The sequence below is a fragment of the Triturus cristatus genome, chromosome 11, assembly GCF_964204655.1.
Source record: "Triturus cristatus chromosome 11, aTriCri1.1, whole genome shotgun sequence".
Lineage (NCBI taxonomy): Eukaryota > Metazoa > Chordata > Amphibia > Caudata > Salamandridae > Triturus > Triturus cristatus.
Window position 1 is genome coordinate 868,316,369 of NC_140594.1, and position 19,126 is coordinate 868,335,494.

A 19,126-nucleotide genomic window follows, 5' to 3' on the forward strand; every position below is an offset into this window, starting at 1 on the left:
CAAGTACTTTAGCAAAACTACTACTAGCATCCTTACCAAATGTAAACACCACAGGGACACTTGTTCACAAGCCCTCCTAATCAAGGTGTCAATCAATTGCATACGTAAACTGACTTACAAAAGATTATGTAAATCTCTTCTAGCTGGCATATGTTCAAAAAGGTCAATTTACACCCCATAGAGAATTTAACATTAATACAGTCATTTGTAATAACATTGTTTGGACTACAGTACTGCTTTCAATTCAACATGCCAGGATTTAGTAATTAATTACAAAGAATACCCCTATGCATAACAAGCCCATATAAAATCTCTAGGTGATTAACATCAAAAGTAGATTAGTCCCTGCCACACGTAAGCAGCACAGTAATATTGGGGTTAAGAGTAGTACACCAATATTTACGTGCTGCTAATGTGGAGCAAGTCAGTCACATGGGCATGACAAAATAAGACTATTTGAAATTATGTAAGAGGCTGAGCAGCAAGAACCTTCATTTTCCAAAGCAGCAAATAATGATCAGCATTTTACCGACAACATGCAAACCATGATGTGCTGCTATAGAACATTAGGTATAGTCTTCAACCACAGGTGCAGACTAAGAAATTAACACAAAAATGAGTACTAATTAATAACTAACCTGCAAGATTAAGAATCTGTTGTGGTCCAGGTCTATCCCATGGCTTCGAAGTATAATTCCAACATCTTTGAACGTCTTCTTCTTTCCACTTATATGGTAGACAGAAGAATTATCTTTATACGCAGTTCTGGATACGTAGAAGTTACTATTTGGAATGACTTCAAAATCGTCACCTTCCTGTATGAGTAAAAAAAAAAAAAAGTTGCACTTATTTTTAATCTACTAGATCCACTTTGCATTTAAATGTCATTACTTAAATTCTGTATTATAAAAAAAGTGGAATATTCCATTTACACTGTACACAAACTCCGATTCATACGCAAACATATACGAGAGAATCTAAACTGTCCTTCAAATAACCTGCCCTATCCACCAAACGAAGCTTTGGGAAGAAAGGGTGCGTTAATGGATTCATGCCAGGCCAGTGAAAATAAACGTGGCCTAATAAAACAGTTACTGGAAAAAGTAGAATAAAACAGCAACACATGTATTACTATAGAGCATGGGTACTCGCAAACCTTTACCTGGAGGCCACAAAGTGCTGTCTGTGGCATGCCCGAGGGCCGCACCTGTGCCAAGAGGGCAAGGGTCAGGGTGATGAAAGGTGGGCGGGGGGGGGGGGGGGGGGGGCTTGAAGAAGATGCATTGTGTGGACAACAATCCAAGCCTTTAGAGGACTTCTGTCTGCCACCAACGGTCTATTATCATGCTAAAATTAAAGTCAAAGCATTAACTTTTAATGTAAACGTTAAAGGGAAAGAGATGTTCTGGTGGCTTAATTGCAAAATGTGAAACCAGAAAACCTGGTATCAGTCTTGGCTTCCCCACTTGCCCAGATTGTGTGATCCTAGGCAATTGGTTATTTTCACTTTGCCTCCTTTTTCTTCATTACCACAAATAAGACCCTTGAACTACACGAGTACAGGATGTGTGCTAAACAAAACCTTGTTGCGTTTTATTGAATAAACTATGTTACAATTACATAACAAACAAGGGTACACACAAGGGGCACCTGACAAATGACTTGCCTCTTGATTCACTAATGTTATTGTTTTTAGAAACGGGGCGGCATGAAGGTTTCCAACATCATGTTTGAAAACTATCACTAATAAAGGTCTCTCAATGCAGCGATACCTGATCTAAGGTAAAACGCTCATGCATGTTAATAAAATACACTTTGACGCTTGCAGAGGTTATGTTTTTACAGGTTGAGTGCAAGAGGTCTTTAAAACTAAAGGTGTTCCTAAAGTTAAGTTGTCTAGAACAGCTTTGCTCATTCTTTACCTTAACTTTAGTTTACGTATAAATAATTTATGTCCGTTTCACAGCTTTGAGCGTTGCTACTCGGTCAAGTGAACAGCAGCCCTGTTCACCAGGGGGACGGAATCACGTCAGGAGGGGTGCATGCGGCCCCCAGGCCATACTTTTAGAATTTCTGCTATAGAGCATAGAAAATAATGTTATTTCCACACAAGTCTTATCAAAACCATCTTTAACTCACTTTAGAGACTAAAATAGTGGCCGCAGTCACAGTGCCAATTTTATTTAATGTGCCAGTCTGCAGGATCTTCTAATTAGACTGGTGTTACCTTCCTACGTTCATAGTTTTTCCACATAGGTAGGAAGGCATAAACCATATATGCCAAGCGTAATATGATATTACAATAAAGGAGGTAGTTGAGCCACAAGCTGGTCATCACCTAGTCATAGCCCCAACCGTCACTAAATTATAAAAAAAATAGTATGTTACAGTGGGTGGGTGCAGAGCAAATCATGCAATTTATTACCATGGTTGAGTGTGGGTAGGACCAATTAATCACAAGGGACAAGACACTGGATAGAGGATACCCACCTGCTCCCCAAAAACGGTAATGAATAGCATATTAGATACCCGACAGATGAGGGGTATGAGGGGAGGGGCACCTAGAATCAAGTTGAGAGCTGCTGTTGGATGTTGTTTTAGTTGCTTAGCTGTGGAGGAGACAGCTTCCCAGTTGCATAATGGGGCGTTTAGCAATGTTTGATTATCTGTTTAGGGGTGCACTGGGATAGGTACGTATTTGGCAACAGACAGCGGTATGACAATCTACACAGGTGATGCGACCGCAAAACCGCGAGTGGCGATAGCTTTACTTATAGCCTTACAGGCTATGGCCTAGGGCAATGCTACATGCCACCCATTTGGTACAAAATGTTAAGATTATATGTGATGTGTCCTGAGACTTTACCATGCAATAGATGTAAATATGCTCTCTGCCAATATGAGATGTATTATATGATTATGGTTGCAAACTCAATAAACAGATTTCTAAATAAATGAATAGCATATTAGAATATTCACACTATCCACTTAAGCCATGGTGTTTCCTTCCTACACAAAAAAAAAAAGATTGACCCAAACTCAGGATTCATGAGGTTAAATGTGTGCAGAGGTGAAAATCAAGTTGTCGATCTTGTGATTATCAGCATTGTTTTAAATCCATCAAATAACCGTGTTAATTTTGCTGTACTTGGGTAGTAAAAGGATTGGAATCTATGCACTGTAATAATGGATTTTTCATTGCGCGTTGGTAGTTCCTTAAAATAACTTGCGTTAATGAGCCATATTCCTAAATCACTAGCAGGTTATATATATTTTTTTTTTTTTACAGATTTCAAAATTACCTTGAGGAAACAAGATTTCAATTATGGTCTCCTACTCCCCTTAGGAATAAATACTCTATTTGGTTACCTAGTAATCATCCAATAGAAATAATTGAAAGATATGTAAATGTAATAAAGTGACATTTCAGAGAAACACAGTCACAAAGGTGTAAATTATGTTAAACAAGTTAAAAGCATTGCACTGTCTGGGTAAAACAGGTAATGAGACAAATTTGAGTCCACTGTTTAATTGTTTAACAAAATCATACCTTATCAACAATCTTTTGAAAATGAACTTCAACGGTGCAGCTTTGAATATCCTGATGTTCATCAGAATTATGGATCAACACAGACAACTTTTTTGATCTGATCTTTTGAGCTCGATATCCAAAAACAAAAAGCATGGAGTCAATAACGTTGGATTTTCCACTGCCATTTGGCCCAATAATGCATGAAAAACGCTGCAAAACAAAAAGGGATAAAAGATCATGCATAGCAGTGTTGCCTATGAGTTTCACACAATGCGATTCACACAAAAAAAGTGACTAATAAGCCAACTTTGGTTAGTTAAGTACGGATGGAGAAACTCAACAAAATAAGCAGTCATTCCTTAGGATAGTAAACCATCCATAGCAGACCAAAACTGGTTTATTCACCTACATGGAGAAATTAATACTATGGTGTAGGCCTATGTTCGCTTTGGCACACACGCAGTTAGACAAGTACAGAAAAAAAATTAACCCCATATTGCAAAATAAACAGCAAGTACCTTATGGAAAGGCCCAAGGATTTGTTCACCAGCATAAGATTTAAAATTCTGGTTGACAATGTGAGTTATCATGAGACGAGGCGCTCCAGCTTCATTGGTCATCGCAGGTGGTGGCGGTGGCGAGATGCTACTCAAAATCTCTTCCAAACTTCTAGTATCAAGTACCTCACCAGGAACCCCTAAAACATGGGTTATAATCAGAAGTACACAAACAAGTCACTTCCGAGTTTAATTTGCAGATTAATCAGCTTTTCAACAGCAAGACATTGAATAAACTGAACGATGTCCTATTCGCCACAAAACCAAGTTACTTGTGTTTTTTGTGTGATTTATACAACTAGAAAACAATTAAACTATACAAGTCATCTAAGAGCGGATTCAAAGATCCGAATCAAATTAAACTAATATAGAGGAAATAGTAAAGGAATCTGCTCATTTGATCTTAATATGTTTTGCCGATTTATCCGTTTACACTTTACATCGAGACAGTGTTGGTGTAGAGTTGCAGTTTTAGAGTGAAGCGATTGCACAACTCTTCCAGCTTTTTATACCGAAAAAGAAACTTAAACCCAGTATCTTCAAAATGTGCGCAAGAAGGCCTTAAAACTGACGCCTTGCAGGAACGTATAAGAATATGTATTACTACTGGGCCCAGAGGAAGAAAGTAGAACACCTCGATCAATTAGTTAAAGCAAAGACCGAGATTCCAAAATGAGTTCCCAGACAGATAGAACAGTACTCGTCAACCTATGAATGCGTACTTGGCACGGGCAGTAATGCTTCACAAGAAGCCAGGTCCAGCAAACACCCAGTGAGAAACCATGCACTAGCGAGCTTATCCAGAAACAGGTACGGGTGCTTCTGAGCTACATAGACCAAGTGGCCACTATTATTAGGGTGCCAATGGGTCTCCCGGACACACTCACCTTGCGGGGTCCCCTCCAGATTCCCGTTGGCTGCGGGGGGCTCCTGTTGATCCGGCACTTCTGCCCTCACTGGCGGCACCTCAGCGGGCTCTGGTGACTCCGGAGCTTTTGCCGCCGCAGTGGACGCTTTGGTTCTCTTGTTGGGGGCCATGTCGCCCTAGAATGAAAGTAGTAAGAACGTCAGAACTCCCCCACATCATTCGGCGGGATCGTACAGTGCCTGTGGTTCAAACGAGACAAACCTTGTAAGGTCAGCTAAAAAGGGTCACAACAGCATGACGTGTCAGAGGGAGAGGAAGAAAAACTATGTCGCAGCAGCGCTCCCTTGACTGTTCCTGTGAACGCCAAATTAGGACCAAGACGTGGTTTTGTGTCCAAAAACACTGGAGCTGCAAAAATTCAACAAAACTATTCATTCAAAGATGAACGACTGCAAGTACTTATGTTTTGTTACTAAGTGTTCGTACCTTGCGGAGTCAAATCGTATCGGTAGTTAAGCCAATCTGGCAAAAAAGTAAGGGGAGAAGAAAAGTAACTCAGTCAAACCCTACGAGAATATGGGGCACATCTGGATAAGACAGGTACACACACTTTTAAACGGACAAGCATCCACGACAAGGTGGCCACTGGCCTAAAATAAACCCCCCCAAACACTTAACGTAAGATTAAATGTTGATTTACCATTTGACGGCATTTGGCAAGCGAGAAAACGAACGTTGTGGACTGCATCGCACCACCCGATGACAATGCCCCTTATTTTGAGTTACAAACATCTGTCTAATGTCGACGAGGTCAGATACTTGAGAGTAATCCATTACAGTGAACGGAAGAATGAACATTCTGATGAGTAATGCAAAGGGTGCTCAAAGAGTGATCTTATATAGAGAGACGTGTTTCTAGAAGGATGCATATTAATAAAAGAGGGTTTTACCCTACGAGTTGACAAGCACACAGACATGCAATTTACAGTAACTGGTGTGTCAGCTTGCGACCCCAAGGGGTAGCGAGGGTAGAACGGCGCCTACAAGTTGCAAACTTTTCAGATTTCATTGGCAACGAGCCACGTACTGGCCGTAACGAATAATATATCGTAGTTCTAGGATGAAAAAAGTTTATTAGTTTAAAAAAAAAAAAAAAAAAAAAAAAAAAATCGTGTTTGGATGGTGTGAAGAACGTTCTACTACGCTTCACTTTGGATGCAGGACTCTGGTCGAGCCACCTAATAATAAGTAAGGCCAACAAAGGCGTAGAAAAGGGAGAGTACGAACAGGACTAGTACAAAAATATATTTTACAAAAACACAGCCAAAGTGCATTTGACAGGACAGACACGTCACTTCCAGATGTGAGCAATTAATCCAGAGTAGAAGTTTGTCGGATTACAATCCCACAACAATAATAAACAGAAAAGTTGCGAAAATAAAATAAAAACAAAATCGGAAAAATATTTAATGGAATCCGCGCTTCGTGTGACTTGCCTAATAAGTGGAGCTTTCAGCGGCTGTGGTCAATGCACGGAGCGGACGAACCAGAAGGGTTGGGAGATAGAGTTCAGAAGGTGAAGAGCCGCTGGCTAACTGGAAGAGAAACACAGCACCCGGCTCTGTCACGGCTTCTCCCGCTAAAATGACAGCTCTGCAGACAACTTTCAGCAGCAAAGCCCGTTTTCCCGAAAATGCCACGAGGCTTGATGGATGCAGTATTTTTTTCTCGATTTTTAGACACCTCTGTCGGCCACGGCGAGCAAGTGGAAGACAGCTTTGACGGTGATCAGCTGCGTGTTCGGACTCAGCTCCTGCCTCTGCCTTCACTTCTCCACTCGAAAATGGCGCCCAAAATCCAAACTCGAACCGAAATTCGTTACAAACACGCGAAGCATGCTGGGACAGTCTAACCCATTTGAAAAAAAAAATGGCTCGCTGCCATCTTGGTCACAATAAAGGACAAGACATAAAATGACAAAAAAAAACTAGACCGCACATCTTATAAGTAGTGACACGCCATGTCTGTTGTAGGGAATTTCTCAAGTACCTTGCACTAGGGGTGGAGTTACTAAATTATTAAGGCCCCTCCCCTTTGGCTGTTTTTCCTCTAAATAAAATATGGCCGCTAGGCAGACACTTCTGTCAAAGGCGTGAGATGTCAAAGTAATCTCCGTGGGGTGTCGTAGTGGGCGTGGGGAAGGGAGTGGCCGCCCGTTCCTATACTTGGAAACCCGTATTTCCGCCATCTTGAAATGGAGGTGATCGGGGAGCTATCAGGCCTAGAAAGGCGACCTCAACTCAATATTTTATTTAAAAAATGAAAGTCTATGAGGACCTGAAGACAACATTTAACTATTGTATAATTTGTTATTTGTGTGAGGGAGAAACTACACATTTATTTTCATAAAAAGCGATGGCTTTGCTATCACTAACCGGTCTATATTACGTTTAAGAAGTAGTCTTTGTTTTGAGCCCGTGCCAACAATCGTAAGAACAACTACAACTCCGCTTTCCTATTTTGCCTCCTTGTTTATGGGTACTTTCTAATTCCCTTTTCGGTTTCTTGCCTTGTAGTGAGAGCAAAAAACTCTCGCGAGAAGTAACTATAGCGACGGGGTAGACACCTAGTATGCCAGTAGAGGTACTGTCGGGAGAAACAGCCAGGTAAGGAAGAGGGTTTCACCTGCAGTCTAAAAAGTCTGAGGGGCAGCAGGGATAAGCTCAGAAAAGATTGACAGGTTATAGTGATTTGGGACTGGGAGGAGCTGCACGGATCAGACCTCAGCACTGAGATCATTTAAGACATGTTTTAAAGGGACACGTCCTGCCTCACTTCAGGGTTATGATTAGCGGAGGCCACCCAGTGCGGCATATACTAAAGAACGACTATTTGTTTTTCTTGCCATTTTGTCTGAAGCAAACGGGTACATATGGATGCTTACTGCCGTGGTGATATCGTACCCCTCCCATGACACACCTGCTAGTGGCAGCTACGATTTCCCAAACTGGGTGCAAGGAAGTATCGCTGGGCAGAGCATTGACAGACCCCCGTGTCTCGGGTTACCGCCTGTCCCGTTTTTGACAGTTTTGTTTTGCATTTGGGTGATCTGTCTTGTTGTCCGCGCTCAGCTGGTACGGAATGCCAAGTATCCCTCTCTTTGTTACTCAGACCTGCTGCCTGTTGGACATTTCGAGCTTCTTGGCCGGGTGTCCTTATCTTACCATTTGAGTCATCCATGAGCTTTGAAAAAAGGTTCCCATCTGTCGCTGGGAGGGAAGATCTCGAAACTTTTTAAGGCACGGGCAAAGTGGGCTCTGGCTCAGGGCCCCCACCTTTCATAGAGCCAGCTCTGTAGTGCAGAAAGTCTTGGCCCGATGACTTTGAATAATTCTTAAACCGTTTTAAATACTGTTCCCCTTTAATGTACGTCGTGTGTGAGAGTCTATTGCAGACATTTTGCAGAGAAATTTTGTTAGTTTCATTCACATCCATATTTTTTTTCTTGTAGATAAAAACATGACCTTATATATGAGAAATGGGAGGGTGTCAGAGATCTTATTTTCAGTACTTTTAGTGAGCTGCTGCTGTTACAATAGTGAAAACACACATCGCTGTCCCAGAATATTTGATGTAACAACTTTAGAATTTGTACAAGTGCACCTGGTGTGGGTCCTGTGCTCTCCATGCCACTGGAGTCAAACTATCCTGGCTGATGACGTGTGAAACCCTGAAACCGGGCCTAGGATGCTTGTTTCCAGTCCAGGGAGGACTTAGCTTGGCAGTTCGGGCTGGACTGTTCCCATGGGGCCCAGGGTGAACACTGATTTGCATTTGGCTGGGTTCAAACTGAAATTACATGGGGAGCAAAAAAACCGGTGGATTTAGGCCCAGATATCTGTACTGGGGTAAATGTATGACATTGTTCTGCATTCTGTCCACCTGTCCACCAACTGTTCTTTTTGCAGTGATCAAGCCAAAGACGGCATAAAATAACTGAATTTGGATCATAAGTTCAAAGCTGTTTTGAACATGGGGTCCCGAAAACCCTTAGCATGTCCCTGGGAAGAGCTGCACCATAGGTGAGATCCTGCATAATACAACTTTAGGGACAAGGTAGGCTTTAGAACTTATGATGGGCAAAGCGGACCACTGCAGTAAAACTACCCTGAATATATGAATGGAAACCCTGCATGTGTCTGGAGTACGTCTTTGCTGTTTGTTTCTTCCATTAAGTTTCCTGCAAGGTGCACACATTGTCAGTAATGGGTAAAGAGGCAAAAGGAGAGTAGATTTGCCCAAGATCAATTCATTTGGTAAAGTTCAAATCAAAAGTGACCATGAACTACTACTGCTGGAGAATCTGAATCAGAGGTTCCTCACACCAAGTTCCAGCCAACATGCAAGTGACCTTAACATTGCCTTGAAACCAAATAGGAAAATCATTATCAACATTAACGAATACTGCAATATAAAGTTCTTCATTTTGAGTCATACACAGGCAACATTGCATACCTTGATCCTAACTTTACCTACAACTGAGGGGAACTGCAGCAGCTGCAAAAATTTGAAGAGCTACTGGTACAGATGGCTGTGGCAAGAAAAAGCAAAACCCACTCCACATTCGATCACTCTTCCCTTTATTGCCTGGACTGGTTTGACATGGAATTTGTAAAGCTAAAGAGGTCGCTGGCCGTAGCTCTGAAGAACAGACATCTGTCTGACACTAATGAACAGCAGGAAACCGTGCAAACAGCTGACTAGGTTCAAGAAGATGCATCACTCGCATAAGCTCTAGCAAGCTTTGCTGGACACAATATCTTCACGAAAATCAGTGATAGACCACTTTACAACTTTGTACCATAAAGTTGGTGCAAATACATCGTTCGGAATGAATTGCCAAGCCATACAGCATCGGGCCAGGACCAGAAGTAATCTTACCCTGAACATAAACTCCATACCCCAACCACCACAGTGGGAAAGCTGATTCGAAGTCAAACTTGAATGAAAACAGTCCAGAAAAACATCCTCTTGACCACCTAACAGCTACAAATGCCATCTCAATCTCTTGTGATCCTTTTATTGCCTCTGCTAATTCCCACCCCATTATCCAATCCTGGGGTTAATGGACAAATTGAGAATAAAGGAAGTTGTCCAAGCAATTTAAGCTCAAAAGCCACTGGCCCGGACAAACTTCCATCAGATGTCTATTGAAACCATCTAACCCTATGGTCATCACCTAATTTTGACTCGATCCTTTAACAACATTTGGTCCCTTTAGGAGATCCCATCCTCATGGAGAAAATCAGCAATCATGTCATTACTCTAAAAAAGCGTCTAGAGCCCTCGTGGGAATCTATTGGCCCCTCTCACTGCTAAATGGTGTGGAAAAACTATTCAGGAAGCTCTTATCTCACTTGGATCAGTGACTGGAAGAAAAAGGCCTAATATCCCTGTACCAAGCTGGCTTTAGGAGAGGACAGAGTACAGTGGACCAAGTATTTATATTAAATCTAATCTGCTTCAAATACAAATGGCTTGGTAAGTCCTCACTGTACCTTGTATTCATGTACCCACCTTCTACTATCTGGAAATCCGTCTAAATGGCAATCTTCTATGGGCACCACAACTATCTAACAGTAACACCATCTAGGCCCTGCAAGCTGGAGCGGTGCCGCTAAATCCTGTGGAAACCACTCAGTAGGTTCAGCTATGCTGATGTATAAAATGAAAGCAAGGGCGGCAAGCACATAGTGCATAGATCTGGGAGTACAGGAAAACACAATCAATGTAAATGTTACTGTACCTGGGCCGTGGATCACCAATGGACGCCCTAAGAACAGATCTAAACAATGGAAAATTGAGGATTATATACCACTGGCTCCAATACACTATTGGCTCAGCATTTGGTCCAAGGAGGAGCTTGCCTCTTACAGATCCACGCTATCGGATATCATGACGAAACAATATTATCACAGAAATACCATGGTTTGCCCATTTGTCAACTGTCCTACACAACATCAGCCTAAAAGATCTTTGGCTTCTTGCAGAAACCATTATGAAGTTTTGCTTTGATACGGTTATGAAGGCTTTTTGGGAGCATAGGAATCAAGTGAAGCTGATTCGAGCAGGCACCATGCTGAAAAGCTACTTGTCACTAAACCAAGCTTGGGGCCCTGCAACTTTTTAAAATAATATATTTCCAGCAGAAAAAAGATCACTTTACCTCCAATTCGGACTGGAAACATTACCAGTGGCCTCAGTAATTAAAAAGTGGTCATCAAATACCGATGAGGGGTCACATCATTGCCTGTTCTCTTTGGGAGGCGACGGAAACACTAATGCATTTCCTCCTGCTGTACCGTCACATGTGTTAAGTACCCATAAACAACATCGACGGCCATGTTTTATCAAGTACACCACCAGAAAGTGTAATGAAGCTGAAGCCCTTTGCATGAGATCAAATGACAACAAGCATTTGCAATGCAATAGGTCTCGCATTTGCGCAAGTTTGATCTATTGGCATTGCAAATGACAATGCCTTTTATTTATGTTTTGGTTTTTAAAACATAAGTAAAAGGCATTGTCATATACAATGCTAATAGCCTAAACTCGCGGAAATGCGAGACCTATTGTATTCTAAATGCTTGTTTTACTTCTGCAAACAGGCTTGACATCAACTTCATGAAAACCAAAGTGCTGAAAATCGGTAAGAGGATTTTAAAAAACGGTGTTTGGAGCATAAATGGGCAGCTGCCTACACAGGAAATAACATACAAGTATATTGGGGTTACTGTCAATAACAGGAGCTCTTCTTATCATCACAAGTTAAGGATTAAGGCCAAAGTTGTGTGTGTCACTCAATTTCGCCTTTGCAACTCTGTCAAAATCATGGGTCCCAACACTCAGCCCCCTACTTTAAATCCTTGGTGCAAAACTGACTCCCACATTACCGTATGGTAGTAAACTAACGAGAGGGAGGGACTTGGAGCTCCTAGAATTATTAATAGCCAAAATGTATGGCTCCTTCTTTTTGTTTACCAACATTTCTACCCAAGGTTAAATGCATTTGGAAAGTAGAGTGTGGCCAGACAAAAGGCATTCCTCTAAGCATAACATTATTTTAAGAATGGGTTACAGGGCTTTTTGGATAATGTAATCTGGCAAGAACTAAGCACCCCCGGAATGGCTCCAAGTACAGGGACTACATGGATTCTTCCTTTTCATTATTGCGGCTGTGAGAAGTTGGCCTGGTATATGATGTCCACTAAATAAAGTGGGCACCTTGCACCAATCCAAACAACCCTTATGGTGATTTAAGAGTTCAAAGATAACCTTAGTAAGCTATCTAAGTGGTAGCTGTGTAGAGCAGCCTTCAGGCTTAGTCTTGAAGGAATGTTAAGCAGCTTGCTTTACCCGAATGCAACCATATTGTATTGCTTAAATGAAAGGAGAACCACATAGTAGTTATAAAAATATATATGTATTATTTTAACACCTTAAATACCTCACAGTATCTGCTACACGCAGATAAACACAAAGCACACAATACTGCAGCATAGAAACAATCGTAAGTAGCACTAATACACAGTGAGCTCCCTGGGGAGACCAAACCATATACTAAAATAGTGGTATAAGAACCACGACTCTAGTCAAGACAGTGTCTAGAGAGTGTAGAATTGCTAGAACCCAAGGAACCACCCAAGGTGAGTAAGTAGGGACCCCACGGAGGACGGATGCAGTGTGAGAACACAACCGTGTGCTACGTGCAATTCAATGGGAGAGTCGCAGTTGCAGTTTTGCAGTTTAAGGACCCTTCCCAGTGGTTTACGAGGAAACCCTTTGGAACATAGAAGGTTGGAGAGCCATCCCACCCATGGATACCGAAGTACCAGAGTTACCTATCCCAGGGAAGCCGGGTGCATACGACTGAAGAGGAGTCGGAAACCGCAGTCGTTCTCAATGGGAGTCTTCAAAGAAATACCACTGGTGGGAAGAAGAAAAGTGTCAGGTGGAACCCACAGGTGGATTCATGATGGAAGGAACCTGAAAGCAGAGGGGACAGAGTCTGGGTCACTCAGGAGTGACCAGGGGCTCGGTAGACAAATGCCCACCGATGTAGGGTGCTTCAGGTGTGAAGGAGACCTTGACTCTACAGCTACAGGGACCAGGAGCCATTGAGGACAACCAGGAGCTGGATACGAGCTGTCCCACGAAGGATGTTGAGTGCTGAGGGGTCGGTGTCCAGCAGGAGCCCCAACAAGCCTTGGCAGCGGCAACCCACGAAGAAGGTCAAGAAAGGTTACGGTATGGGCCAGCAAGGACCAGGGGACTCACCAGGCAAGGGGAGTCAAGGCCGGCCTGGATCAACCAGGGTAGCCCAAGAAAAGCAGTGTAGTCCCTCAAATGGACCCACAGGCCGAAGGCACAGGAGTTGCGAGGGGACCTCTAGAAATTTCACTAAGTAACAGCTTGCAGGGCACAGAGTGCGAGGAGGCCGTTGTCCTTTGTACGAAATGTGCGCAGAGGTTGGGGCTATCAACAGCCCAATGCACGAAATTGGGGAACACCAACAAGCATATGCACTTGCAAAAGTACACAGTGCACAGGGGTTCAGGTTATGCGGTCCCCCAAGCGACACTGGCCTCAAACTTGGTGAGAGGGCAGCTCGACCTCAAGGAACTTAGGAACCCACCTCCTGTGTTGCTGGAGCCTTCGGAGTCAGCAGGAGCTCAGGATCAGCAGACCGGTCAGTTGTGTTACGGTGCCTGCAAACACAGGGGAGTGACTCCTTCACTCCAAGGGAGATACTTCAGTTGTCCTTGATGCTCCACAGGTCCTACCTGGAGCCTATATGGTGCACGGGCACAGACGAAGCTTTGGACGGAGAGGGAGACAAAGTTGGGCACAGTCGAAGTCCAGAGTGTCCAGACGGTTGAAGGTCAGTGGTTTCTTGTTCAGAATCTTGTCCACAGCGAATCTAGGGGCCTACAGCCAGGTAAGCCCTTTTGTACTCACTGGAGAGGGTTGGACAGATTCAGGGGACCCTCCCAGGGGAGGGTCAGGACAGGGGGGAGGTTACTACCATGTCCTTTGTCCAGTTTCGCTCCAGAGCAAGAGCCAACGGCTCCTAGGACTGGTTTGAACTGGACTATGCGCAGAGACACCAAATGTGCCCCTCGTGCAGACTTTCAGGCACTTTGGATGTGCCCCCACCCAGCTCCAATGCACTAAATCCTCTCTGGGAGGTGGTCACACCGCCCTGTGACAGGATGCTATTGTACTGTCTTCCTCTGCTCGAGCTTGGCTCCACAGCAGGAGGGCAGGAATGTGTCTCTGGTCGGCAGCAACCATTTCGTGTTGTCTGAGTCGAGAAGGCTGGTACCGGGAAGACAAGGGACACACCAAGCTTGCTTCAGAAGGGTGGAATCATACCTCCCACACCAGTTACCAGTGTGGAGGTATGATTCCAAGGTGTTTGATACCAAGCACGACATGGTTTGTTGCAGCCGTTTTTGAGGTAGCATTTTATGCGAGCATATAATGCACCTCTACCTATATGTCTGGCTGCTTCACCGACAACCTTGGAGAATGGTCTCTGTAGGCTGCAAGGCTACTCTGCACATGCAGGGGCACCCTCTCAAGTAAAACCCAGCACGCTGCCTTCAGGATTGTCAAGGCCTGCTATATGGGTGACTGATAGGTTTTAAGTGTAGTGACCTATAGGTATAGTAAACCTATATCTAAGGTAAGTGGTGCATGCACCATCTTACACATGTTGCAATGGCAGGCCTGTAGTTCCCGTGTGCATGTCTTCTCATGGGTGGCATAATACATGCTTCAGCCCATGAGAGGCCTCTGGGGGTACCTATGCCCTGGGTATATGTGTACCATATACTAGGGACTGACAACGGTACCCCAGTATCCAATCTGGAGTGTACCTAAGTACATGACATAACATCTTAAGGGGAAAGCAGATAGATTGGGGTCCTGATTAGCAGGATCCCAGTCAGACTAGTCAAAAATAGTGTAACAGCAAGCAAAAAGTGTGCGTAACCATAAGAAGCACATCCTACTTTCCTATAGCGGGCATGAGACTTATTGACCGTGCCTTGCTCAGGGAATGTATTCAAAAGGCTCTTGGATTAAATGGTTATGATTCCTAGAGGAGAAGGGCATGGCCGTCCACGAAAAGATGGCAGGCATGATTTAGTATAGCTCTGTGGAAGAGACCCGTATTCCTGCCCCATCTGGATGTTTGCCTGAGTCAAGCTCCCTGCTGAGTGTGGCAGAGCAGTGGGGGCACGGCCAGTGATGAGCTATGGGGATCCACAAGATCTGCAGGAGTGGTTGAGGCAGATGCTCCGTCGGGCGGCATAGGGGGCTGAGACAGTGTGTAGTGGCCTCGGGGACCTGGAGTCAGCTAGCTGGACCTGTATCATGGACTGCCAGTGAGTGTGGGGGGAGGGTCCACCTCGCCTAAGCCTGCCTGAGATCACAGTAGGCGGGTCGGGAGGGCGGCCGTGCGGACGGAGAAAGCACGAGAGAGGCAACAAGATAATAATATTAAAAGATATTTGTAGAGCGCACAGCTACCCCAAATGGGGTGTCCCGGTGCTAACACGGACAGCAACAAAGTAGTGGTAGGTGCTCATCTATTCACTGTGACTAAAAAGCCAGGTCTTAAAGGCCTTTCTAAATTCCTGTTCAGAATGCATCATACATAATTGAGCAGGTAGGTTGTTCCAGCATTTAGTGGTACCCACCTTGAATGTCCTACCCCCCATTCTTCCCTTCACAAAGCAGGGGTGGTGAGGTAGCGTTTATGATTGGACCTTAGAGATCTGTACTGCTGGTAGGGGCGAAGTCTCTTCCTCAGATAGCTGGGCCCTGTGCCCTAATACGCCCAAAAGGCAAACAAACGTAAGGGCCTTAAATTCAATGCACTTGGCTACCGGGAGCCAATGGAGTTGTCTAAGATGAGGAGAAATACTTTGGCGGAACGGGACCTTGTAGACCAATCTAGCTGCAGCATTTTGTATTATCTAGAGGCTATGGATCAGTCCGATCGGCAGACCCATATAGAGTTGATTAGCTTAATCGAGATGGGAGGTGATTAACGCACGGACAGCGGTTTTTCAAGCTGACTCTGGCAAGAAATCAGTACATTTTCTGATGGTTTTCATCTTGCCAAAGCAGGCCGCAGATACAAGTTGAACATGAGTAGCGAGGGACAGGTCTTTGTCCCACCTGACTCCCAAATTCTTGACTGAGTCCTTAGGTGTAGGGGCAGATTCCAGGTCAGCTGGCCACCATAAGGCAATCGGGGGTGGTACAGCTTGGTTAAAAAACAAGCCCTCCGTCTTGTCGGCGTTAAGATTTAAAAAGTTGCTGCTCATCGAGGCAGAGATACTTATAAGGCAATTTTTAAGTGAGTCCAAGGTAGATGCCGATACCCCACTGAACATCAGTTGAGTATCATCCACATAGTATGTCCTCTTGATCTCCGTTTTAGCAATGAGCTCTGCTAGTGGTGTCAAATAGATATTAAAAAGTAGCGGGCTCGGGGCCGAGCCCTGTGGCACCCCCCACCTTTATGGTTTAACGGGGGAGGTGAAAGGGCGGCTCAAGACCTGTTGTACTCGGTCATGAAGGTAAGACGCGACCCAGTCCAGCGCAGTCCCCTGGATGCCAATTCGTTTAAGGCGATCCAGTAAGATGGGATGGGACACCATGTCAAATGCCGCTGAAAGGTCGAGAAGCACCAGCATGGCCGGGGAGCCTCCATCCACCGACCAGCGAATGGAGTCCGCCATCTCAATCAGCGCGAATTCAGTACTGAAGGAAGGGCGAAAGCCGGACTGGGACTCATGCAGTAGTCCATTGGACTCAATGAAAGCCGCAAGCTCCTGATGGGCTAATTTCTCTAAAATGTTAGCGGTGGCTGGGAGCAGAGAAATTGCCCTGTAGTTACTGGCGACTTCAGGGTCAGCGTTTAGATTTTTTCAATTTTGGGAGAAGAAACGCGTTTGCAGGCCGATGGGAAGATTCCCTGTCTGAGTGAGGCATTCCAGATGGCATTAAGGGCCTCATGTAGGTAGCTAAATACCGGTCGGTAACGGCCGAAATTCGGTAAAAAACTCGTTACCGACCGGTATTTAGATAGTTGAGATGTAGGAGGCCAAAAACCCATATTCGGTAAATATGAATCGGTAAATACCGATTCATATTTACCGAATTCTAAAATACCGCTTCAAATTTACCGAACACATATTTTCCGATTCGGTAAATATGAAGTGGTAAATATGAAGTGGTAATACGGAAAAAGATATGTAGGTAAATTCGGTAATTAAGAAATCCTTGAAAATCGGTAAATAAGAGTCGGTAATTAACACTGATAGAAAGCAGGTGGTAATCATCAACAGTGCATATAAGCAATCCCAAAATGCAACAGCATGGACAACATGGCCGCTCTGTATGTCATTGCAAGGCGGCTACGTCTACAGGCAGCAGGACTGAGGATATGGAGACGGGAGGAACGCATCTACAGACAGCGCATCACACTCTTCCAACTGACTGACGCAGAGATACATGAAAGGTACAGGCTACACCCCCAAACCATCATGGACCTGATAAGGGACCTGCACCCACTCCTGGACCAGCCAACAAGAAGGGCGCATGCCATACCACCACATGTGCAGGTTCTCTGCAGCCTACACCTACTTGCATCTGGCAGTTACCAGGGGGTGATAGCTGCGGTGGGCGGTGTATCCCAGAGTTGCCTGTCCCGTTTCTTCAGGAAGTTCCTGGATGCCATGATGCAGAGAATGCACCACTACATCAGCTTCCCAAACACACAGGCTGAACTGCAGAAAACTAAAACTGACTTTTATCACATGGCACAGTTCCCCCATGTCATTGGCTGTATAGATGGCACACACATCCCAATCTGCCCACCAGCTGCCACTGAGCACATCTACAGGAACAGAAAGTCCACCCACTCCATCAATGTGCAGGTAATCTGCGATGCAGGGAACATCATCACTGATATCGTTGCCAAATTCCCTGGGAGCACCCATGACTCCTACATCTTCCAGAACAGTGGGATCTACACACGACTGCTTGCGGGAGAATTTGGAGAAGGATACCTGCTAGGTAAGTAACAGTGACGCTCCATAGTACTCAGTGCAAATCATAGTGTATTGAGGCATGTGACTGATGTCTCCCTTCTACTCACCTAGGGGACAGTGCATATGCCGTGCGGTCATTCATCCTCACTCCCTACCTACACCCATCAACCCAGAGTGAGAGACGATATAATGTGGCACACAAATCTACACGCAATGTGGTGGAGCGCACGTTTGGACTACTGAAGAGCAGGTTTCGCTGCCTCCATAAGAGTGGAGGTGCACGCCAGTACACACCCATCCTCTGCTGCAAGATTATTGCCACTTGTGCAATGCTGCACAACCTTGCCACAAAGAGAGGCACAGCGGTCGAAATGACATATATTGAGGACAATGATGATGAGTCTGCACAGGCAGAGGCCAACGCAGCAGGAGTGCCAACAGCAACAGATGGAAGAGTGAGACGGGCAGAGATCACATGTAACTATTTCTGAATGAGTAAGGGGACACAGCCAGTAGTTGGATGCCATAACGTAGTTTAATCATGCAGCACTACGCCACGACACAAAGGAAAACGTATTCCAACAACAATGAGAAATAAAATTTTGTTAGTTAAGGGTTACTTCACCCAATTGTGTCATTGTTTTGCCTGACGCTTTAATGTTTGCGCCCACGCGCACCAGTGCGTGATGGAATTGAGGGGGCGTCCTCACTGGCTGGGGTACCAGTGGCACCACGTTGACGCCTGTTGCTCCGACGAGTGTCTGGGACAGGGGGGTTATGCTGCTCCTGCTGGTCGTGTCTTCTGTGTCACCAGCATCCAAAGCGCCAGTTGTTGCAGACTGGCTGGTGAGCAGCACTTCTAGTGCACTCGTGACCCTAACCATCCCCCTGGACACATCTGTGCTGCAGTGTGCAAGGCCCTCCTGCATCGCCACAGAGCGCCTGCAGAGCAGCGATGTGGCAGTCGCCAGCCGGTTCACCGCCCTCGAGGTCAGATCCTTTCTCTGATGTCCCCTGCGCCGTGCTGCCCTGTCCTCAT

At 44.8% G+C, this 19,126-nt stretch overlaps 2 protein-coding genes across 4 annotated transcripts in view; one reads left to right on the forward strand and one right to left on the reverse strand.

Annotated features, from left to right (window-relative positions):
* SMC4 (structural maintenance of chromosomes 4) overlaps nucleotides 1-6,802 on the reverse strand; it is a 910,253-nt gene extending 903,451 nt beyond the window's left edge. For 2 of the 3 annotated variants that reach the window (XM_085634717.1, XM_085634719.1), the window contains exons 1-5: nucleotides 6,454-6,802; nucleotides 4,977-5,133; nucleotides 4,051-4,229; nucleotides 3,551-3,742; nucleotides 639-815 (exon numbers count right to left, since the gene is read on the reverse strand). In XM_085634717.1, the coding sequence (XP_085490843.1) occupies nucleotides 639-815; nucleotides 3,551-3,742; nucleotides 4,051-4,229; nucleotides 4,977-5,127 (699 nt within the window). In that variant the 5' untranslated portion in view covers nucleotides 5,128-5,133; nucleotides 6,454-6,802. Of the gene's footprint in view, nucleotides 1-638; nucleotides 816-3,550; nucleotides 3,743-4,050; nucleotides 4,230-4,976; nucleotides 5,134-5,218; nucleotides 5,241-6,453 lie in introns of those variants that run through there. The other variant, XM_085634718.1, reaches the window with a different exon arrangement.
* A 717-nt stretch (nucleotides 6,803-7,519) lies between these two features.
* The window catches only part of IFT80 (intraflagellar transport 80), a 455,321-nt gene continuing 443,714 nt past the window's right edge, over nucleotides 7,520-19,126 (forward strand). The window contains exon 1 of the mRNA XM_085634720.1: nucleotides 7,520-7,623. The gene's annotated coding sequence lies outside the window, so the exon portion shown is untranslated. The remainder of the gene's footprint in view (nucleotides 7,624-19,126) is intronic.